Below are 24237 nucleotides of genomic sequence, written 5' to 3'. Positions count from 1 at the left end.
TCTCTCTCTCTCTCTCTCTCTGTGTGTGACTATCATAAATTAAAAAAAAAAAAAAAAAGTCAGGCAGGGCATCCCTGGTGGTAGATGCAGGCAGGGCAGTCCCCGGGCGGCGCAGAGGTTTAGCGCCACCTGCAGCCCGGGGTGTGATCCTGGAGACCAGGGATCAAGTCCCACATCGGGCTCCCTGCATGGAGCCTGCTTCTCCCTCTGCCTGTGTCTCTGCCTCTCTCTCTCTCTCTCTCTCTCTCTCTCTCTCTCTGTCTCTATGAATAAATAAAATCATTTTTTAAAAAAATGTCAGGCATATGATGAGAACCAAGAAGAAAAAACAGAATATATACACAGATTCACAAGTGGCCCATACATAAAAGTTAATAAGCTGGTCTTTAAAATGACTGATTAATATATTTGAAGAAATAGGTAAGATGGAGAATCTTTTTTTAAAGAGATTTATTTATTTATTTATTTGAGAGAGAGGGAACCGGAGGGAGGGGCAAAGGGAGAGGAAGAGAGAGCCCCAAGCAGAATCCATGTTAAGCACAGAGCCTGACGTGGGACTCGATTCCATGACCCTAAAATCAGAACCTGAGCCAAAACCAAGAGTCAACCAACTGAGCCACCCAGGCACCCCTGGGTTTTTTTTTTTTTTTTCTGGAGAATTATTTTTTAAAATAATCTAATAATCTAATAAAAATTTGAAAGCTGAAAAATACAAAATAATATTAACAGATTGTGTAATAATAAATTAGACACAGCAAAGAACTAGTGAGCCCTAAAATAGCAAAATATAATCAAAATGGAAAAGAGAAATGAAAACTAAAAATACAAATAATAAAACTGGACATGTACATAACAGAGTAAAAAGTTCTAACATAAAAGTAACTAGAGTCCCAAAAAGAGAGAGAACAAAGCAAAAACAATATTTGAAAAAATAATGGCAAAGAATTATGGGAATTACAAAAAACATCAAGCCACGCAGATTCAAGAATTCTGAAAGCCACAAGCAGGACAAACACAAGGAAAATCACATGTAGAAAACCTGCTGAAAACCGAATATATAAAGAAAAGTCTTTTTTTTTTTTTAAGACTACTTATTTTTTGAGAGAGAGAGAAGAAGCAGGGGGAGCACAGACAGAGGGAGAAGCAGACTGAGCAGGAAACCTGATGAGGGGCTCTCAATCCCAGGACCCTGGGATCATGACCTGAGCAGAAAGCAGACACTTAACCGACTGAGCCACCCAAGTGCCACAAGAAAAGTCTTTAAAAATTGCCAAAGGAAAAATATGTAACATCAAACAGCAACAATAAAACGAACAGCCAACTTTTCAAGAAAGGAAGAAAGCCAGAGACAATAAAATGACATTCTTAAAGTGCCTCGGGGTGAGGTTAGGGGGGGATCTTCCTCCCCAGAATTCTTTTTCTTTTTTAAGATTTTATTTATTTATTCATGAGAGACACACAGAGAGAGGCAGAGACACAGGCAGAGGGAGAAGCAGGCTCCATGCAGGGAGCCAGATGTGGGACTCGATCCCAAGACTCCAGGATCACGCCCTGAGACAAAGGCAGGCGCTCAACCACTGAGCCACTCAGGTGTCCCCTCTCCCCAGAATTCTATACATCCAGTGAAATTATCTTCAAAAACAAAGGCAAAACTAATTATTTCCAGGCCAAAAAAACTAAGAATATTCTTTTATACCAGATATGCATTACAAGAAATACTAAAAGAAGTTATTTTGTTGTTGTTGTTGTTGTTGTTTTGGTTTCTATGCAGAAGGAAAAGATCTCAGAGGGAACACATGGAAGTAATGAAACGCAATGGCTAGGGTAAATATGTGAGTAAATCTAAGCAATGGCTAGGGTAAACCTAAGCAGAGATTGATTGTAAAAACAACATCAGTGCCTCATGGAGAATTAAATATATAATTAAAATAAATTATAATAATGACACAAGAGGCAGAAGGGAAGGCGGAATTGTGAAGGGAAGATAGGGTAATGGAATCAAAATATTCTTAGAGCCTAACTTGTGATCAAGTGAAAGCAACACTGGATTAATCACATACACACAAAAAGTAAAATGAGGGACGCCTGGGTGGCTCAGCCTGCCTTAGGCCCAGGGCGTGATCCTGGAGTCCCGGGATGGAGTCCCACATCGGGCTCCCTGCATGGAGTCTGCTCCTAACTCTGCCTGTGTTTCTGCCTCGCTCTCTCTCTGTCTCTCAAAAATAAATAAATAAAATCTTTAAAAAAAAAAAAAAAAAAGAAAGAAAGTAAAATGGAAACAAATGTGTAACATGCTAGTTGAGGGGAAAAAGGGAAAGTTAAAAGTAATGCTTGATGAATCCCACCAAAAAAAGCAAAGATGAAAAAAATGGTACATAAAACAGGTGAGACACAAATAGGAAACAAATAGTAACATGGTAGCTGTAGACCTTAATATATCAATCATTATATTAAATGCTTTAAATATTTAAAGACCAAACTGTCAGGCTGGATTTTTAAAAACTCATTTATATGCTACTTACAAAAGATACAGATTTAAAATAAAGGCAAAATTAAACTGAAGTATAAAGATGGAAAAAAAAAAAAAACTGTACTATGTATCTATTAGCCCAAAGAAAGCTGATAGGGCTCCATTAATATCAGAAAGGTACAGTTTAAGATAGGAAGCATTACTAGATATGAGAGATATTTCACAATAAAGATATAACAATTCTATATATAGAGAGAGAGAATTCTAGAGAGAGAGAGAGAGAATACACCTAATATCATACCCTCAAAGTTAAATAAAGCAAAAGTTAGCAATTATGAAAAGCAACATGGGAATACAAAGTCAAAATGGGAGAGTAAGGATATACAAGATCTGTGCTACAGGATTTTAAAAATTGATATAATTGACATATATAGAACATGGAACTGGGATGCCTGGGTGGCTCAGCGGTTGAGTGTCTGCCCTTGGCTCAGGGCATGATCCCGGTCCTGGGATTGAGTCCCACACCGCGCTCCCTGTGAGGAGCCTGCTTCTCCCTCTGCCTGTGACTCTGCCTCTCTGCATGTGTTTCACATGAATAAATAAATTAAATAAAATCTTTAAAAAAAAAAAAAAAAAAAACATGGAACCAAATAACCTCAGTATGCACATTCTTTTGAAGTAGACATGTAACAGGCAGGCACCCGGCTGGCTCAGTTGGTAGAGCATGCAACTCTTGATCTCAGGGTTGTACATTCAAGCCCCATGCTGGGCATGGAGCCTACTTTAAAAAATAATAAATAAAAATAAAGGCCAAATCAGCCTCAAAAAAAAAAAAGTAGGCATGTAACATACAGATACAAAAATTGACAATATGCAGGGCCTCAAAGCAAGTTCTAAGAAATTTCAAAGAACTAAAATCATCCAAAGTATGTTCTCTGACCACAGGAAAAGTAAGCTAGAAACAAACAGCAAGGGGGGGAGGGGGAACAACTAGAAACTCCTTAACTGCTTAGTAATGAAGAAGTACATTTCTAGGTGGGTGGGAGGATGTATGAAATAGGTGATGGGAATTAAGGAGTACACTTGTGATGAGTACCAGGTGATGTGTGGAATTGCTGAATCACTATATTGTACACCTGAAACTAATATAACACCTTATGTTAACTGGAATTTAAATAAATACATTTTTAAAAAAGAAGTACATTTCTACATGACCCTGTGTGTCCAAAAAAAAAAAAAAAACCACACAATGGAAATTATAAAATATTTTCAACTAAATGACAATAAAAATATAACAAAACAGGATTCAGCTAAAGCTATGCTTAGAGGAAAACTAATACCCTTAAATGAAAATATTTTTTTAAAGAAAACAGAGATAAAAGCTTCTATTTTAAGAAACTAGAAAAAAAAGCTGCAGAAAATTGGAATCAAAGAGTGTAAAAGTGGGATCCCTGGGTGGCGCAGCTGTTTGGCGCCTGCCTTTGGCCCAGGGCGCAATCCTGGAGACCCGGAATCGAATCCCACGTCGCGCTCCCGGTGCATGGAGCCTGCCTGTGTCTCTGCCTCTCTCTCTCTCTCTCTCTGACTATCATAAATAAATAAAAATTAAAAAAAAAAAAAACAAAGAGTGTAAAAGTAAATAATAATGATAAAAAAAACTCATGCGAGGGCGGTCGGGGTGGGGGGGGCTGCGGGGGCGGGGGGCGGGGGGGGGGCTGCGGGGGCGGAGGGCTCACGGGTTAGCGCCGCCTTCAGCCCAGGGCGTGATCCTGGAGACCCAGGATGGGGTCCCACATTGGGCTCCCTGTAGGGAGCCTGCTTCTCCCTCTCCCTGTGTCTCTGCCTCTCTCTCTCTCATGAATAAATAAATAAAATCTTAAAAAAAAACTCATGAGATAGAAAACATATTTATAATATAAAAAACAAATCAAAAATACTCTTTGCAAAAATTAATAAAATTCATAAAACTTTGGTAATATGCATCAAAAAAATAAGATTTACCAGTATAAAAAAACAAAGAGCAATATCAGTATCAAGAACAACAAAAATATAGGGATAAGACCATACAATCTGGGATGCCTGGGTGGCTCAGTGGTTGAACATCTGTCTCTGGCTCAGGGCATGATCTCGGATTCCTGGGATCGAGTCCCGCATTAGACTCCCTGCACGGAGCCTGCTTCTCCTCCCTCTGCCTGTGTCTCTGCCTCTCTCCCTGTGTCTCTCATGAATAAATAAATAAAATCTTAAAAAAAAAAAAAGACCAAACAATCTATAAATATTAAGATCTTAAAAGAATGTAAAGAAAACCTTTTACTAATAAGTTTGAAAATTCAGATAAAATGGATAAATTCCTAGAAAAACACACCTTATTAACACAAGAAGAAACAGAAAATCTAAATAAATCTATACCTATTGAAATAAATGAATCCATATTTTAAAGTCTTCCTATAACAAAATTTCCAGGCCCAAATGGTTTCGCCAGTAAATTCCTCCAGACACTTAAAGAATAATTCCAATCTAACAAGCCATTCCAGAGAACAGAATACAGAGGAAATATCTCCTACCTGGTTTTATAAGGGCATCAAAACTTGATGTCCAAACCTGGCAAAGGGACCACAACAATAGAAAATTGCAGGTTAATCTCTCTTGTAAGGAGTGCCTGGGTGGCTCAGTGGCTGTGCGTCTGCCTTTGGCTCAGGTCGTGATCCCAGAGTCCTGGGATCAAGTCCCACATTGGGCTCCCTGAAGGGAGCTTGCTTCTCCCTCTGCCTGTGTCTCTACCCTTGTCTCTGTATCTCTCATGAATATATAAATAAAATATTTTTTAAAATGAAAATCCAAGGATTGGAAAGAAAGAAATAAAACTGCTATTATTCACAGAAATATATAAATTATATATAAATAGAAAAATATAAAACTATTAAAATTAAAATTTTAGGACAAATTCTTGTCCTAAAATAAGGACAAGAAATAAAAATCAACTATATTTCTATATCCTAACAACAAGTAATTTGAGAGTGAAATTTTAAAATGCCAGTTACAGTAGCATAACTAAATATCAATTATCAGTGACATCATTTTTTAGATTTGTAACATCTATATCTCAGTATTTCTGCCTTAAAGAGGGCAGTTTATGATTAGCTCAATCTCATTGTTATAGATTATTCTAATTTTTTAAATACACCTGGATCATAGAATTGAATATATAATCTCCAAAACTTGTTATGTTGGCTCAGATTCTCTAAAATCATTGAGGGGATCAAAATAAAATCATTTTGACACACTGAGTAACACAAATATATATAAATATAAAAATATTTTGTATTTCCTTTTTTAGTATCTCAAAATGAAACTGAAAGGTAAAAAAACCCTATCTCACACAAAACTAAACGAAAATATATACAATATACCAACTATAATGTAAGAGAAGTAAAAGTTATTTATAATAAAATAATATAGATTTCAATATGCAAATATTCAAGCAGTACTGTATTAGAGAACATAATAAAGTCATCAGGTACATGTACCTCTATGTAGACTGAATGTCACAGGCGTGTTATATTGATGTCTCAGATACAAGCAGCGTTGCTTTGGCTAAGTAGTTTTTCTGAACAAAATTAAGTATGATCTCTACCCAATTTATACAGTATTTTTAATCCTGGAAATTTCAGTGCACGTATATTTCAGTGTAAAACCAATGCATGTTCTAGGCTCAGAAAAGTATAGAGGGTTTTCACTTACCTCTTCAGCAAAACATTTGAAAGCTGCACAGGACATGAGATAATTTGTCACTGAATGGAACACTCTGGAATACTGCAGGACATTTACAGCATTTCTGGTTTCTGCCCAGTGAATGCTTCTAGATCCCGTTACATATTTCCAGTGTGTCCCCTTGAAAGCAGTACTTTGCCCATTTGAGAACCAGTGGAATAGACCAGGCTCAAAATCCAGTTTTATCACATGCTAGCCCTGAAAACTAAGAAATCAGGCAGCCATTTATAGATCATCCCAACCAACATATCATTTCTCCAACCTACCCAGTCACAAGCAACAAATGACAAAAATCCTTGAAAGAATTTGGGTTTTCTCTAAAAGTATCAACATAGTCATAGTGGTTAAGAAAAATCACAACATTTTTTTATTTCCTTTCACTTATTGTATTTTGATTATAGATTGGGAGACGTACATATACCATAGCCTTTTTAATACTTAGCACCTAAAAGGCTGAATCTGACCTATTCAAACTCTCAATCAGATTTTGTAATAACTTTCAGCAACAAATCAAATTCTTTCAAGAACTCTACACCTACTTTAACCACATTAAAATGTTATACATAACTTCATTTGTTCAAAAAATGCCATGCTTGTTATTCTGAAACAAAATACAGAAAAATAACAAAGTTTAAAAGAGAACTTTTTTGCCCTACATTCTTGTAGGAAAAATATTTTCCAACCAAATTTTCAAATTCTCCACTTCTTTCCTATCACTGCTTTTAAAAACCTCATTGCACAAAATACTCAGAGAACTTTCTAAATAAAAGGAAAATTTCCAGCTGAGTTGAAACACTTATTTTCCAAATAAACACAATCCAGAAAATTAGTCAAAAGCCATCACTTTCTATAGTTCTCATTTCCCTTTGAATAATAAGTAAATCATTTCTAATAATAGATGATGTTGGAAATTTTATTAATAACTATGCAATTTCATCATGCTGCTTATTCTCAAGCCCTTGCCTACCATGTGACTGGTTTGGGAGGTATAATGATCTGGGTTTGAATCCCAACTCTGCTACTTACTAGCTACGTGTATCTAGCTATGTGTATCTATACAAAATTCTTAATCCATTTCTTTACATGCACAATACCCCTACTTACAGTGTTATGACAAGACCGTATGTAAAGCACCTCACGGAGAGCTTTACACATACTAAGTGTTCATTAAATAGGAATTATGGTTGTTATTATTATAATTAGCTGTCATGTTTGCCAATATCTGTTTAACTCATTCAACTATTTTCTTCTTAGTTGCCTCATACATAATTTTTTTTTTCTGGCTTGCAAAGCATTTTGAGATATGCACGGTAAATGTCATATGATAGTTTTTGTACTTAAAAGCTTCACTGAGGGGCATCTGGGTGGCTCGGTCAGTAGGCTCAGGTCACGACGTCAAGGTCCTGGGATCAAGTCCTTCCTCCTGGCTCCCTGCTCCACGGGTAGTCTGCTTCTTCCTCTCCCTCTATCCTTCCCCTGGCTATTACGAGCCCTCACTGTCTCTCTCTCAAATAAATAAAATCTTGGGCAGCCCGGGTGGCTCAGCGGTTTAGCGCCGCCTTCAGCCCAGGGCGTCCTGATCCTGGAGACCCACGTAGGGCTCCCTGCATAGAGCCTGCTTCTCCCTCTGCCTGTGTCTCTGCCTCTCTCTCTCAATCTCTCTCTCTCTCTCATTAATGAATAAAGTCTTTAAAAAAATGAATTTCTAAAAATAAATAAAATCTTTAAAATTCAAAAGTAAATAAAAGTTTCACTGAACTGTCTTAAGAGGTAACAAAAGGAGGAAAAAGAAAGGCATTTGTTAAACCACAAATCAACATTTCCTGAACATTAGTCATGTGATGGTAGCTTATAAAAATTCAGTTTGTGCCTACCAATATCCTGATGATTTATTTGCCCCTGACAACCTCCTCAGATTTCATCTAATTCTCATTTTCAGTCTTTGCAAGAAGAGTAGACTTCTGAACAATTCACAACATTTTAACAGTTTTTCTGTGGTACTTTTCAGCATAAAGCCTCAAATTTTTAGATATTATGTTTCATATTCAGGTCACTGACTGGTACTTTGGAACCTACAAATAGCTCTCATGGTTTGGTTACCACGGTCACTCCTTCTCCTTACCATTGGGCACGTGCACACACACACACACACACACCACCTCACACTGTATACTCAGCTGCTCTCTGTCAACACATACCCATCTCCTGGCCCTGAAAAGATTCTTTGATCACTAATAAATTAGCTTGGAAGAGTCTTGGGAGACCTTAGATAAACAATCTTTCAGAACCTATTGGGGATCTTAGATCTTGAAAATCTGAGAACTATTAATGTTCTCCTCATCCATAAACCAAATGGGCATGCATATAAAACTGTACTTCACAGACCCCTTGAAAACCAAATTAATAAACTGTGCTGTGTTTCAATGTTTCTCAAACTCCTGACTGGGATTCATAGTAAGAAACAGACCTAACGCCAAGACAGCCCATACCTACATGCAGAAACAAGCATAAATATCCAAAATTTCAGTAGTTTTGGTAAGTTTCAGTAAAGAATGTTTATCCTTACCAGGTGCAATGGTGACCAGCATTTTCTATTCTATGTCATCTTTCTAAAATGTTGCTCAAAACTCACCATACTACTTATTTACCACCCACAATCTGAAGAGTACTGATCTAGTTTAACATTTCTCTATTTCATAAATATGTAAACTAAAATCGAAAGGAATAAAGGGTCTTGTCCTTAGTCGCTAATAAATTAGGTGAAACAAGCCAGAACCTAACTATCCTGACTCCCAAACAAAGGCTCTTTCCCAAACAAAGTGAAACAAAAATTCTAAATACCAACTCCCCTCAAAAAGCAGCTAGGGATTTGAAGCTTAAAACATTCTGACACACTGAGAAACCGAGTGTTAAAATTCCAAACAGCAGTGAGTAATTAGCCTTATCCTGAGCCTCCAATTGAGCTAGTCTTCACTATTTCTAAAACATGAGTATGGCCTAGCATGACAAGGCATATAAGCAATTTTTTTTCTTTCCAAAAACCCTTTATCTGGCCCCTGAAAACAACACAGGGAAAGCCAACCCTCTGAGTTCACTTTAAATACTTTGGATTACAGGAGTACAGGTTTTATTTGTTCACCAGAGAGGCTGGCTTAGCAGTGCAGAGAGGCCCTCTTTCCACTTTGCCAGACCCAGGCATACATAGCTCTTCTCCCCCCCGCCCCCCCACCTCCACCTCTGGGCTGCTTAATTAAATTTTAAACATGGAAACCACACAGATCAATACGTGGATGTGAATGATCCAGAGCTTATTAGATGTTAATACTACCAACACCAACTACCTCTGCCGCTTTTATAGCCTCTCTTACAGAAAGTGCCCATTGCTTGGGAGCCTTCATTACAAACAGTTCAGTAGATTAAAATACTAGTCTCCTCGCTGGCATCAAGCTGTTTGTGGCTTTGGGGTTTTGTATTTTGGTTTTGGTGTTTTGGGTGGTTTGGGTTTTGTTTGTTTGGTTGGTTGGTTGGTTGGTTGGATGGTTTGGGTTTTTTTTTTTTTTGGGGGGGGGGTCCTTTTTTTAATGTGGAATAATCCCTGATCAAAAAAGGTGAGAATCTTATAACAAGCCAGAGTGACTGGGAACTCGTCTGGGGAAGGCCAAGCCTGGGGGCTTGTGTCGTCCCCTAGGTCACCCACATAACTGGGCGCAGAAGGGGCGCGGTGGGCGCCAGCCGCCCCCTGGGGCTCGCAGCCCCGCTGTCCAAGGGCAAAGTGCTGAGGCCTCCTCAACGCACAGCTCGCAGCCGGAAGAGGGTGGGGTGCAAACTGCGGCGCAGCCTCTCCGGGGCGAGAGCTGCGAAAGCCCGCGGGGGAAAGTGGGGCGGGCGAACCCTAAAATTAGCGCTCGGGAAGCAGGGGCTGGGCACCGTGGCGCGGCGATGGCGTCCTCCGCTGCGGCGTCCGCCCTGGAGCCTTCCCTCCCCGGGAGCCTGGCCCCTCGGCGCCCTCCTCGGCCACTCGGACCTCGAGCAGGAGCAACGCTGCAGGAAGGGCTCCCTCCGGTAACGGGGTCGGGGAACACGTGTAGCCTCCGGAGACCTTGGGGTCTATCGCTCCTCCCCCAACTGCGGCAGAAAATTTAAGGAGCCTGGGAATTTAAAACACCAGAATCCTCCAGAATCCCTGTTGGTGAATTAAAATTTGGCTGGCTCATTTTAGTGAGCCCCATCCTTTCCAGGGTTTTCATTTAAATCCATTTCTCTCTGCCCCCATGCTTAAAATAGAATTCGAGTAATGGGGGGGGGGGGCGGGGAGAATTAGGGGCTGGAGGCTGGAGGGGTGGGGGTAGTTTGCATGGGAACATCTCTGCAAGATAAACAGTTCTGAAGGTCAGGGATGCTTCGCCATTGGGTCCTCCTGAAAGGATTAACGTTCATCAGACAAGTCTCCCGTCAACATTTTCTTGTGAACCCAAACTGTAAAAGTCTGAAGTATTTCAGATATTCCAATTGCAATAAATGCATTGAAAACCTACCCATCAATAACTATTGTGAACTCTCCCAAAATAAAATTGTCAGAATCCTGGGAGCTATTATAAGAAAATCTGTGAAATGGAAATATGTGTTAGGCAGCCAAGATTACATGAAGAATGCAAAAATATTGTTCTATTTGGTAGTACAGATATGGAAAATTGAATGACACAATATTTGGAAACCAGAAGCCAGTCATTAAAAAAAAAAAAAAGTCACGTTTATTACATAACTAGAATTTTAAAATAATATATACACAGTAATTTAAAGTCATCCATTAATACAAACTAACCTTATCTGTGGAGTGACATTTCATCCCTGGCATCTTTTAGTCGCCCCTCTGCAGTTGGCCCCTTACCTTTATTTTCAGAATCTTTCATTCTCTCTTTCCTCCCTCTGCTGCAAATGAGCAGGAAAGTCCGGCTGATTCTGCAAACCTGACTTTTGATTTGTCATTCACAGAAAGTCAGGAGTCTTAGGGGCGAAGTCCCTCAACGGGGGAGCACCCGAGCTCTGATAATTGCATGCAAGTCAGTGTGCGGGGTGATAATTTTGCTTATGCTGGAGCAGAAAGGATGGGGATGAAGGCCGACGTAAACACAAATTCCAAAACATGGCATGGAACTGGATCTGGAGTCTAGGCTTGCCTTTCCTTCTCTTTGATTAGGGAACCAACTGTTTAGTGCCTCCTCATCTCTGTAGAGATTTAGTTCAGGTTGAAAGAGGAATGTTTGTGCCATGTGCCAAGCTTATTCTCAAATGGAGACCTTAATTTTGGAGGGAATTAAGAGACCTGTGCTTTATTTTCTCTTTCATATTCATTCATTCAACACATATTTCTTTTACCTCTCTGTGACCCAGGATCCATGCTAAGTAGTGGGGATACAACAGTGAAGGGGACCAGTCCCACTCCTCAAGGGGCTCACAGGCTGTTACAATACAGAGGCATAGAGTGACCTGTGTCTGCTGCGTGGACACAGATCATTGAATCCATTTCACTCAGGCGTAAGTTGATTCTCAGGGCTGAGCAAGAAATGGGCATGAGGAAGCCAGACCATGAGAGCTCTCTCTTAGAGGGCAAGGAAAATTCAAACAAATCTTTCAGTCATCCAATTCCAACTTACTTTCAATCATTGCATAGCTCAGATTCATTCCTTCATTCCTTCACTGAACAAATGTTTATTTGTACCAGGTAGAAGTCCATCTGTTAGGGAAAACAGACCAAATCCTGCTCTTGTGGCTATTACATTTTGGTGAGAGTATGAAGACAGACAATACAAAAATGTGAACATGTAGTAAATGGTAATAAATGTCATGAGGAAAAATGAAGCATGGTAATGAAAAAGAGACATGCCATTTTAGACAGGGTGGTCAGAGGAGGTGACAATTTATTTTATGAAAAATGGGTCAAGGTCATCATAGTCCCTTCCAAACATCTTCACTTAGACATTATTTTAAGTTCTGACTCCTCACAACCTCCTCTGCTCTGGGTACACTCTAGGTGATGGGTGGTGTTTATTCCCCCATTATAAATTGGTAAACTGATATCCAAAAAGATTAAGTGACCCAATCCAGGACCTCACTAAGTTGTAAGAAGAGCAACACCAAGAAATACACCTACCTGTTGCTTTCAACCCCAGAAATTGCTGGGTTACAATGCAATATTGACATGGAAAATTTGCTGGAGTAGTTGAGATAAGGTCAAAAACCTGTTTCTACCACTATTAACTGAGTAGTGTGGGGTAGGTGACAACCTCTCTGGCACCAGTTTCCTCATCTGTAAAGTGGGACTAATCATATCTACCCTTTGTATGTGCCAGGCTTTTCAGAAGATCAAAAGGGAGAATAGATGTGGTACTTGGTAAACTAAGTCCTATATAAATGTAAGGTATAATTATCAACATACTTGGACACATTAAGGAGAACTAATTGCTAGTGTTCACCTGATCATTACTGTAGCCAGTCAGATAGAGCTGTAGACTGAAAGCTTGCCATGGCCACTAAGGGTCCTGGAGTTGATTTCTAGCTGCCACAATTTAAAGACTCCCTGAAAGTTTTAGGAAATTTTAAGTATTCAGTTTTTGTTCCCATCTTTCCTTGGCAGTAAATAATACCTTTATGCTTCTCTTCGACAACTTAAGACCAGTGTGGAAAATCTGCCTTCATTGGAACTCGTTGCTGGCCACCAAATGAGCCATGTTGGTGCATAGACCACATCAAAGCTAGAGACATCTCCATCTTGAAGGTCCAAGTTCAGAACAGCCAAATTGTGCCCAGTTAGGAGCACCTTTAGGGGCAGAGTGGAGAGAGAAGGAGGTGATATGCAGCCACCATTCATGCACTCTTTCATTCAATAAATATACATTGTGCCCGGTACTGCTTCGAACACTGGGAATGACATAGCGCTGAAAAAAGCACTGTGTCCTGAAGAAGCCTGTGGCTTCAGGGCAAGAGGTCTCTACAAGGTATGCTGATTTACTCATTAATGAAAAGGAATGCCAAGACCTGGGTTTGAATAGTAGGGCAGGGGCCATAAAGCAGGAGAGATGGTTCAAACATGGGCTCTACTACATTCTGGGCCCTAAAGTAACCTGGGACACTCTCCTACACCTCTGTCTATATTTCCTGATCTGTAAGATAAAGACAATAATGGAACTACCTCCTGGGGTTGGGTGAGGCTCAAATGAGTTAATACATGTAAAGTACATAGCACAAAGCCTGACACATAAAGTGAGGGCTTCATAAATGCTTTAAGACTAATATTACTACCTTGTGACCTGGGTCAAGTTTACCCCTCTGCTCCTTCTACAGGAAATAATAACTAGCTTGTAGGGCTGCTGTGAGACTTACACATCAGAAAGAATATACAAGCCTCAGCAGAAAGGAGTAGCTCCCCCTCAGCTGCCAGCTTCGCTCCAGGAGGTGAGCTTTAATCAAGTAGGTTTCCCAGGAAAAAAGACTAAGGCTGAGAGGAGTGAAGAAGTGAGAAAAGAGCTCCTATTTATATTTAAAAGAAAGCCAATTGTTTTCAAGAGTGTGGTCATTTCTAGGGGTACCTACATTTTACCCAACACAGTATTTTGCATGATGAACGGTTTTGGTTTTGCTCTATTTGCTTTATCGCATATCTGTTATCTCTATGCATCCTTAATTGATTGGTTGTTGTTTTTGTTTTTAATTAAGTGCACAGAAGTTTGAAGTCCTCTTCAAATAAAAAGAGCTTTTATTTCCCTCCTGCTACAATATTTACAGAAGCCTTACACCTCTATTTCTAGAGCTATTCCAAGAAGGGTCAGGTGAATTCTCAGAAACCTTGTCTTGATCCACAGTAAACCTCAAGGCCCCACCCAATTGAGGGACAGGAATGGGCTCAAGCCTTGGAGCTTTCCAAAATAAAGTAGGGTCTCTGACAGACCCCACACTTCAAAGAAACTGGTATCAAGGACCTCTGTAAACACCCATTAAGGGAAATGATGCCCTATGTCAATAGCTGGGTTTAGCAAAGCTCAAACAGGCTCCACTGGCTACCACGTCCTTTCATAGCTCTGCACAGTCCTTGTCTTGTTTGATGCCACTTCTGAGTCACTAGACCAGTGAGTCATGCCCAGTAAGGAAGGCCATCTTGAGAGCAAAACCGAACAGAATTTTCAAGAACAATAAGTGAAACCCTGAATTGAAAAAGAATAGGCTTTTTATTGTCCTTGTAAAACAAAAATGAAAGAAAAGATGCTGTTGTTAATATTGTGGGTTCAGCTTCCCAGCTGTAAATTCTATTCTGAAGAAAAACTGAGCAAAAAAGAGCTTTTACATTCTCTTGGAAATCTGAGAGCAAAAGAGACTTAGAGGTTATGTCCCAAATTAGGCAGACCTAATGGCCTTTCTTTGACTTGCCTTGACCCTCTTGTAGCTTTAGTCATTCATTCCTGTCACCACGTGGTGACAGGAGGATGGTTCCACATGCATCACCACATTCCATCTTCCTCCATCCAGCCAAGCCTCTGTATAGTTTGCTCAGATCACTGGAGTGGCCATAAAGGAGGTAAAATAGAGAAAAACTGCTGATTGGGGGTGGAGGAAGGTTTGTGCCAGCACACGGGAGGGCAGCATGACTGTAAGAAAAGCTGCAGAGGCTCCCATGAAGCCATGCTACAAGGCAAAGGGAAGGCAATTAATACATAGAGTGCCTAGTCTGTGCTGGGTACTCTTCTTATCATCATTTTCAGACATTTATTGAGAACTTATTTGCCAAGCATTGTGTTTAAAGAGCAGTTTGGTGCCTGCCTTCGGCCCAGGGCATGATCCTGGAGTCCCGGGATCAAGTCCCACGTCAGGCTCCCTGCGTGGGGCCTGCTTCTCCCTCTGCCTGTGTCTCTGCCTCTCTCTCTCTCTCATTTTCTCTCTCTCTCTCTCTGTCTCTCATGAATAAATTTGTTTAAAAATCTTAAAAAAAAAAAAAAAGAAAGAAAGAAAGACTTTCACAGCACCCTGCCTGGGTTTGAATCCTAGCTTACCCAGTTGTGTAACATTGGAAATGTTACTTAACCTCCCTGTGCTTCAGTTTTCTCATTGGTAAGACAGAGATGGTTAAGAAAAGGTTATTGTCAGAATTAAATAAAACAAAAATATGCACCTGTTTCGGACCCTGGCCAGCACACAGTAAACCGTGCATATATGATAATTCTTGCTGTTCCATCTTTTTTCAGATGAGAAAAATGAGGCAGAAATGAGGAGAAGCCACTTGCCAAAGGATACAGAGCTAAAAAGTAGCACAGCTAGGATACTTTGTTCTCAAGACAACATTGTGAGGGAGGTGATACCATCTTCCTTTTATAGATGAGAGCTTGTAAACCCAATAAGGGGCCTAGGAACTTGCTCATGCAAGAAGCTGGCAAATGGAGTTAACACTTTAGAATCCACATTTGCTAACGTTTAAGTCTTTGCACATCCCACTAGGCCAGTGGTTCTCCAACATTAGCATACATCAGAATTACTGCAAGGCTTGTTAAAACAGATTGCTGGACCCTACCTCCAGAGTTTCTGGTTTGGTAGCTCTGAGGTGAGGGCCAACACTGCATTTCTAACAGGATCCAGGAGATGTTGATGCTGCTAGTCTGGAGACCACACTTGGAGAACTACTGTTCGACAATCATGCACTCGTATGCAGAACAAATGGTAGGGAACAGGGCCTAAAGATCGTTGTAGGTCAAGTTCTCTCCACTCTGGCACAGTGTTGGTTACTTCACAGGGCCTAGCAAATATCCTTGTATTTACATAGGTCTTTCATATTTATATTTATGATCTCATTTGATCTTTCCAATATCCCTAGGTAGTAATCAATATTTCCATTCAGCGTGATTTGTTTTTAGGGGTATATGGTTAGAAATTGGCAGTGGAGGATTAAAACCGCTGATCACCTGTCCTCCTCTCCAAGTAACTTGTCCTAGAAAGCACCATCTGCTGATGGAGACTGGCTCAAGTTCCAATCTGTCTTTCCAGGGAATACTACAGTTCAGGAAAGGGCTCTTTGACCCGCTGGGATTTCAGGGAGGTAACTTCTGGTGGGAGAAACTAGGGCCAGTTTTCTAGCATTGTTTCAAGGTCTACTTCTTACAAAATACTTCCACCAACTGTTCACTCCCTTTTCTGTAACCTAAAAGCTTTGATATTTGTCTAAAATGTAGTTCTTTAGAAAGTTTGGAAGCATTTGGGAGGTTAATTTCCACTGGGCACAGCTTGTTCATATTCCCATTTGGAACAGCTTGCATGCTTAGGTATATTTTTTTAAAGTTGTTTGGACATATAAGCCAACAAATTATTACTATCCAGAATATTTAAACAACTGTAAGTGGATAAGAAAAAGACAAACCATCAAGTTAAAGCAAAAAATGGGAAATAACATGAATAGGCCTTATTCACACATGGCCAATATTCACATGAAAAGATCTTCATTTCATCATTCGTTAAGGAAACTCAATATAAAACAACCATGCAGTACCATTTCACACCCATGAAACTGGCAAGCATTAAAAAGTCTGACAGTACTCAGTATTGGCAAGGATGTAAGGAATCATGAATCGCACACACTTCTGGTAGGAACTAGATTATCACAAATGTATGGAGGTTAGCTATTTTTCCAAAATCAAAAAAGCATATACCTTTTAACTCAGTAATTGTCTATCTAGGTATGTATTCTACTTAAAGTCACAAATGATCATAAGGTAAATTTCTGGTGCATTCTCTTTGGAGATATATATATAGATATATAGATATATAAAATCTCCTAAAGGATAATCTCCTAAAGGATCTTTTCATTACAAACATATTTATTGAATGTCTGCTATATTCAGGACACAGTGTTAGGCTGAAAAGATGCCAAGAGTCCCCGAAAGCTAAACTACTTCTCACTGCAGCCTCCTGGTGGGAAAAAAAACAAAAAGGTGGGAACAAAAAAGATGCTGTGAAAGATGTTCTGGTTAGTACAGAAGGAACAGCTGCCCCTAAGGAGCTTCCCGGTCATTTTTTATTCTCATAGGTTACTGAGTTTTCCAGCTCTGTGACTAGCCATTGTTGAGTTGTGATCATATGGTAGACTATCTGGACTAATATCAATAAAAATAGTAACTAAGCTACTGTGTACTAGGTACTTTATATACATTAATTCATTTAATCATCACAGAACATTATGATAGGAATTATCATCTCAATTTTATATATGATATATAACTGAGTTTTAAAATGATTTAGCACCTTGCCCAAGATCACACAGCTTATTACTGTGCCACTTAGTAATGGGAGATTCAAATCACAGTCTGGCACCAAAGCACATGATTCTAGATGCCCAAATTGGTGTCTATCAATTATGTGATGATGTCCCATCATTATAAGAAATTCAGGGCACCTTTAAAAGAAACACAAATAAAATCGGGATATGGATTTCTTGCATTGCATGATATTTATTAATTTTACTTCTCTCCATGAGTATAGATATTGAAGCATGTTTATTTTGTGCAGGGAGATATGGCAGAAAGAATGCTGTATGGGCAATCAGGCCCGAGTCTGCCACTGACTAGTCATATGACCTCCTGCAAGTCACTCTGTCTCTTGCTTCACCTTCCTCATCTATAAAATGGGGGAAATAAACACTATCTGCCCTCCCTCCTTCCAGTGTGCTATCAAGATTAAAATAACATCTTGTAGTTGACATGTTCTATAAACTGTGAAGTATCATATAAAATATTATAATGGCCTTATCCCCAGGTTGTATGGGAGAAGTAGAGAAATACAGTGATCAGCCATGATCCTACTTAAGAAAAAAGAGGGATAGTGTGGCAATAGGTCCCAAGAAGCCATGATTGACCTCCGGGACAAAAACAGAGAAGAGAGGAGAGGACAACTGTATACACAGTATAGACCTGACTTTAAAAACTATAAAATGGGGTGCCTGGGTGGTTGAGCGTCTGTCTTTGGCTCAGGTTTTGGGCCTGGGGTCCTGAGATTGAGTCCTACCATCAGTCCCGTGGGGAGCCTGCCTCTCCCTACACCTGTGTCTCTGCCTCTCTCTCTGTGGGTCTCTTGTGAATAAACAATTAAAATCTTTAAAAAATAAAAACTATAAAACTAGGAAACTTATCGTAACCCATTTTACTGCAGTGGAAATAGCCGTTTTGTCCTCTTTTGCAAACATTCGCAGACACCTGGAATTTCATACTGCATGTAATTATCACTCAAGGAATACTTGTTGCAGTGACCCTTCTATTTAACTCCTCAGCCAAACTAAAGTAAAAGGGTGCTTAGCCTTCAGACCTATGAAGTTTCAGCAACAGTTGAATGGCAGTGGGGAAGGAATTTAATTGTGCATTGACTAAAAGTAATAACACATTCTTTGAAAGCCAGCAAGATGACAATACCAAGCCTTAGTCTAACCACCAACAATAGAAAAGCTTGTTTCTAATGCAATAAATAAATATTAAGAAATAATTCTTGCTTTTGGTCAAGTTTAGTTTTAGAATGTTTACTGTGCCAGCACTTCACAATTATTAACTCATTTAACTCATCAATTCATTTAATCTTCAAGACAATCCTGCGGTGGAGGTGGGGGGGTGAGGACCGTATAAATGACAGGGCCCTGGTGCAGTGTAGCTTCTGCCTTGGATCGGGTCGGCCATTTTAGGAATCAAGGCATGTCAGCCTCTCAGAAAAAGAATCCTCAGATGATAGAAACAGATGGAAAGGACAAGACAGGAGACACACACACACACACACACACACACACACACTCTAGCAAACAGGTTATCTAAGAAAGTACCAAGCCTGGTCTTAGCCTGGTAGGGTACGCAAAGGCCAAGTAGATGAGAACCTGCCCATGTGGAATCTATTAGACCAGATGAACGGTGACAGATGCCCTATGGGTGACAAAACGCTAAAAAAGAGGTTACAGGTGGCAGAAACCCCAGGAAAGGCTTCAGAAAGGAAATGGCATTTCCTTATGGATGGGTCGGCTGAGAGACAAAGGCATGGCTACTGCAAATACACACAGGGCAGTGAGCTAGCAGATCATGACATGTCCTTGCTTAGAACACCAGTAGCTTCCCAGCTCACTTAGGAAATAAAATCCAAACTCCTCGTCGTGTCCTACCCAGACCGCGATCCAGGTCCCGCGTCTCCCACTGTCCCTTTGCTAAGCTCAGGCACTCCGGGAACCTTTCCCACTTGTTACTGTCTGGCAGGGGTGCTCTCCCCAGGCTCCATGCTGGAGTAACTCCTACTCAGTCTTCAGGTCCTGGGTGAAATCCCATTGCCTCCGAGAGGTCTTCCCCGTCCATCTGCCATATAAGCCAGGGTGCCTCTGCCTTCTTTTTCTCTCAGCACACTATGTGATTTCTTCCCAGCACCCACAGCAATTTGTAATGGAGAGGTTTAGCCAGTTTGTGTGTGCAACGTGTTGCCCCCTCTAGAAGTAGTGCCTAGAGCTGGGCCTTGCCTATCTTGCTCACTCCAGGCCGTGGCACGCTGGAAGAGCTCAACCCAGACTCTGGAAGGAAGGAATGGGGTGAATCAGTGATTGGATAAATGGGAGTTAAGGCCATGGTGGGGACAGGGTGTGTAATGGGGTTTGGGAAGCAGCGTATTGTGGCTCGAGCTTAGGAGAGAACTGGGGATCACCGCAGACAGGTGGGAACGGGGGATGGGTGCAGACGGGGGAGACCTTGAAGGCAGCCTTGGGTCCAGATTCACTCCTCCAATGGCTACTGCATTGCAGGCAACCGGCCAGGTGTCGGGCGGGACGCAAACCTGAACAGTGTCCCCGAGGCACCCTGAATTCGCTCTGGCCAGAGTCAAACGTGCACACAGGGGCTTTTGCAGGAAACAAGCAAGCTCCAACCACCTGGCCCGAGGAGAGATGCTTAAGAGGCCAAGGGATGGAAGGAGAACGGGGGACAGCGCGGACGCCGGCCCCCGCACCCCGGAGGCAGCGCGCGGAGCTGGTCTCGTCCCGGGGCGGGGGCGGGGGCGGGGGGAGGGTCGCCAGGCCCGGCCGACGCCCAGGCCGCGCTGCCCGCAGCCCCAGGTGCCAGGGCCCGGGAGGTGGGCCCGAGACGCCGCCGAGGCTCGTCCCAACAGGTCCCCGGCCGCGACCGCACTCACCCTGCGCCGCCTTGGGAGCCGAGCGCGTCCTCCACAGCCGCCGGGTCGCCTTCCACGGCCGCAGAGAAGAAAACAGCCTCCGGCTCTTCCTGCCGCCCTTCTCAGTTGCTCCCATCTGTGCGCCCGCGCCCCTCCCCCGCCGCCGCCGCCCGAGGGTGGCCTCGCGCTTCCCCGGCCGCCGCGCGTCTGCAGGTGCCGGGCGGTCGCCGGGCGGCCGCGGCCGGGGGGGAGGAGCTTGCGGCCGGGCGGGGCGGGGCGGGGCGGGGCGGGGGCGCTGCAGCCGGGCGCCCTCCGGGAGGCCCCCAGCGCCCGCGGCCTTGCAGGTGCGCGCTCTAGGCCCGCGTCCCGCGCCCAGGAGACGTCGACGGAGCCAGTGCCAGGTCCTGCGAGGCGTCGTTAAGGGACGCCGGGAGCCCCGGGGAAGTGCGCGGATTTGATCCCCAAATCACAGATGGTGAAACTCAAGCTCCGAGAGGTTAGCTCTCTGCCCAGAGCAGCCGATTGGGGACAGTTCCCAAGTCCTGGGCTCTAACCGTATTTTTTTCCTGCCTAGGAATGATCTCACATTCTTTTTTTTTTTTTTTAAAGAATTGAATTGACATTTCAATTTTCAATTTTTAAAAGAACTGACTATTGACAGATAGTCCTTCCTTCCTCCTTTAACAGCTTATGGATCACTAATGATTTTTTTGAGAACCCAGTCTAAGTCTAGAGGGGCACTTTTACATACAAGTCCTTAAACCTCACAGCATTTTCCCATTTTCCAGTTGAGGAACCCAAAATGGCAGAGCTGAGGCTGCCCCACCACTTTGTCTCTGTCGCGATTTTGCTTGTAATTTAGAGTGTCCGAAGGGAAGATCCAAACCGAGATCCCTTAACACTTGCTGGCTGCAATAAGCGTAGCTAATATTTATGGGGTGCTTTAAAAAAAAAAGATTTTATTTATTTATTCATGAGAGACACAAAGAGAGACATAAGCAGAGAAAGAAGCAGGCCCCATGCAGGGAGCCCGATGTGGGACTCGATCCCAGGACCCCGGGACCATGCCCTGAGCCGAAGGCAGACAGACGCTCAACCAGAGCCACCCAGGGATCCCCTATGGGGTGCTTTTTATGTTTATTTAACCCTCCCAATGATACTCATGGGAGAGAAATTATTAATCCACACCTAACAGGTGAAAAAAAAAAAAAAAACAGCATCAGAGAGGGCAGGTTACACATGAAATTGCCATTTTTTTAAGGCCCAGACAAATATCATACAATAGCTTCACCTGGTGATCAAAATCAAAATGGAGGCAGATGAAATGTGACTTCCTCCAGATGTGTTAGACTAGAAAAAGACGGATCAGCTCTGTAATATGTTGGCCGCAAATGCAAAACCTGAATCTAATCATAGGGATTAAATCTAAGATATACCGCAAATGAGGACTGCACTTTAAAAGTGGGGCTAGGGGAATCCCTTGGGTGGCTCAGCGGTTTAGCGCCTGCCTTGGGCCTAGGGCATGATCCTGGAGTCCCAGGATCCAGTCCCACGTGAGGCTCTCTGCATGGAGGCTGCTTCTCCCTCTGCCAGTGTCTCTGTCTCTCTCTGTCTGTATCACTCATGAATAAATAAATAAAATCTTTTAAAAAAAAATAAAAGTGGGATAGGAGTGGTTCAGCATTCTTCAAAAAGTGTCAATGTCATAAAAGATGAAATTTTTATGAATTTTAAAAGTGTCAATTTCATAAAAGATGAAAAAAGGCTATGGAGATGTTCTAGATTAAAGGAGGCTAAAGAGAAATGGCAACTAAAGCTAAAATCTAATACCTGACCATAGATTGGACCCAGTGTTGGAGGCTTTTGTAAAACTCTAAAGGAAGGGGGTACCTGGGTGTCTCATTGGTTGAGCATCTGCCTTTGGCTCAAGTCATGATCCCTGGGTCCTAGGATCAAGTCCTGCATCCGGCTTCCCACAGGGAGCTTGCCTCTCCCTCTGCCTATGTCTCTGCCTCTCTCTGTGTGTCTCTGTGTGAATAAATAAATAAATAAATAAATAAATAAATAAATAAATCTCTAAAGGTCATTATTAGGCCAATTTTCAGAAAAAATGAAATACGGATAGTCGATTAGGTGAAAGTGTTCACCAATGAAAAGTTTATTGGAGTTGATAAGTATACTGTAGTTATGTAAGAAAATATCCATATTTTTAGGAAGTACACATAAGGACATTTAGAAATAAAGGGCCATGATACATTCAACTTAGCTTTAAATGGTTTAGAAAAAAAAAAGTATCATATATATGTTTGTGTATAGCGGGGCAAGTGATAAAGCAAATGCAGAAAAATATAAATAATTGGTGAATCTGGCTAAAGAGTACATGGATATATTTCATACTATTGTTATTTTTGCAACTGTTCTGTAAGTTCGAGATTTATTCCCAAGTAAAATGGTAAAAAAACATAAGTTCTAAGTTCCATAGAAATAGAGAATAAAGTGGCGAGAATCACTCTACCTTGTATCGCTCTATAGTTATCAAAAGAGTGTGCTGTGCTAGGCTGACAGCGGGGCAGACACATAGGTCAATGAAACAGAATAAAGAACACAGAAATAGACCCACATAAATGTGCCCAAATGATTTTTGACAATGGTGTGAACGCAGTCCACCAGGAAAGATAGCTTTTTCAATAGGTGATGCTAGAATAGTTGGACATCCATTGACAAAAAAAAAAATGAACCTCAACCTAAATCTCACACTTAATAAAGAAAATCAAGTCAAATAGATTGCAGACTTTTTTTTTTTTTTTTTTTTTTTTTATGATAGGCACACAGCGAGAGAGAGAGAGGCAGAGACACAGGCAGAGGGAGAAGCAGGCTCCATGCACCAGGAGCCCGATGTGGGATTCGATCCCGGGTCTCCAGGATCGCGCCCCGGGCCAAAGGCAGGCGCCAAACCGCTGCGCCACCCAGGGATCCCCCTAGATTGCAGACTTAAATGTAAAATGTAAAACTATAAAAGTTTTAGACAAAAATAGGATAAAATCTTCTAGGAAGTACAGCTATGCAAAGAGTTGTTAGACATGTTGCTAAAAGCATGATCCATAAGAGGAAAAATTAATAAATTGAACTTTATCAAAATTAAATACTTTTGGTCTGTGAAAGACCCTGTTAAGAGAATGAAAAGGGGATCCCTGGGTGGCTCAGTGGTTTCGCGCCTGCCTTTGGCCCAGGGCGCGATCCTGGACTCCCAGGATCGAGTCCCGCGTCGGGCTCTCGGCATGGAGCCTGCTTCTCCCTCTGCCTGTGTCTCTGCCTCTCTCTCTCTCTCTCTCTATGTCTATCATAAATAAATAAATCTTAAAAAAAAAAAAAGAGGATGAAAAGACAGGCTACAGACAGGGCAAAAATACTTGCAAGCCACATATCCAATAAAGGAACAGTATTTATAATAAAGAATTCTCAAAACTCAACATTAAAAAATCCAATTAGAAAATATGCAAAAGACGTGAACAGGTATTTCACTAAAGAGGATATACAGATGGCAAATAACCACATGAAAAGATTCGCATCATCATTAGCCATTGAGGAAATACAAGTTAAAACCACAGTGAGATATCATTGCACTTTATCAGAAGGCTAAAATGAAATACAGCTTTCTAATATACTGGCAAGGATGTAGATGGAGAAATTAGATCAGTCATACATTGCTAGTAGGAATGTAAAATGGTATAGATACTCTGGAAAACAGTTTATAAAACTAAACAAAAAACTACTATAAGACCAGCAATTGCACTTCTGGGTACATATCCCAGAGATAAGGAAAACTTATGTTCACACAAAAC

The 24237-nt window shown here is 41.5% G+C and overlaps 1 protein-coding gene across 5 annotated transcripts in view; it reads right to left on the bottom strand.

Annotated features, from left to right (window-relative positions):
• DNAJC6 (DnaJ heat shock protein family (Hsp40) member C6) overlaps nt 1–20606 on the bottom strand; it is a 138833-nt gene extending 118227 nt beyond the window's left edge. Inside the window, exon 1 of one of the 5 annotated variants that reach the window (XM_072820636.1) lies at nt 20417–20606. In XM_072820636.1, the coding sequence (XP_072676737.1) occupies nt 20417–20531 (115 nt within the window). In that variant the 5' untranslated portion in view covers nt 20532–20606. Of the gene's footprint in view, nt 1–11063; nt 11081–11129; nt 11332–20416 lie in introns of those variants that run through there. The other 4 variants (XM_072820634.1, XM_072820637.1, XM_072820635.1 and 1 more) reach the window with 4 other exon arrangements.
• Between the last annotated feature and the right edge of the window lie 3631 nt (nt 20607–24237).

This window comes from Canis lupus, chromosome 3, assembly GCF_048164855.1.
Source record: "Canis lupus baileyi chromosome 3, mCanLup2.hap1, whole genome shotgun sequence".
In the NCBI taxonomy this organism is placed as follows: domain Eukaryota; kingdom Metazoa; phylum Chordata; class Mammalia; order Carnivora; family Canidae; genus Canis; species Canis lupus.
The sequence above is the reverse complement of the archived record's forward strand: the minus strand, read 5'-3'. Positions and strand labels throughout refer to the sequence as shown.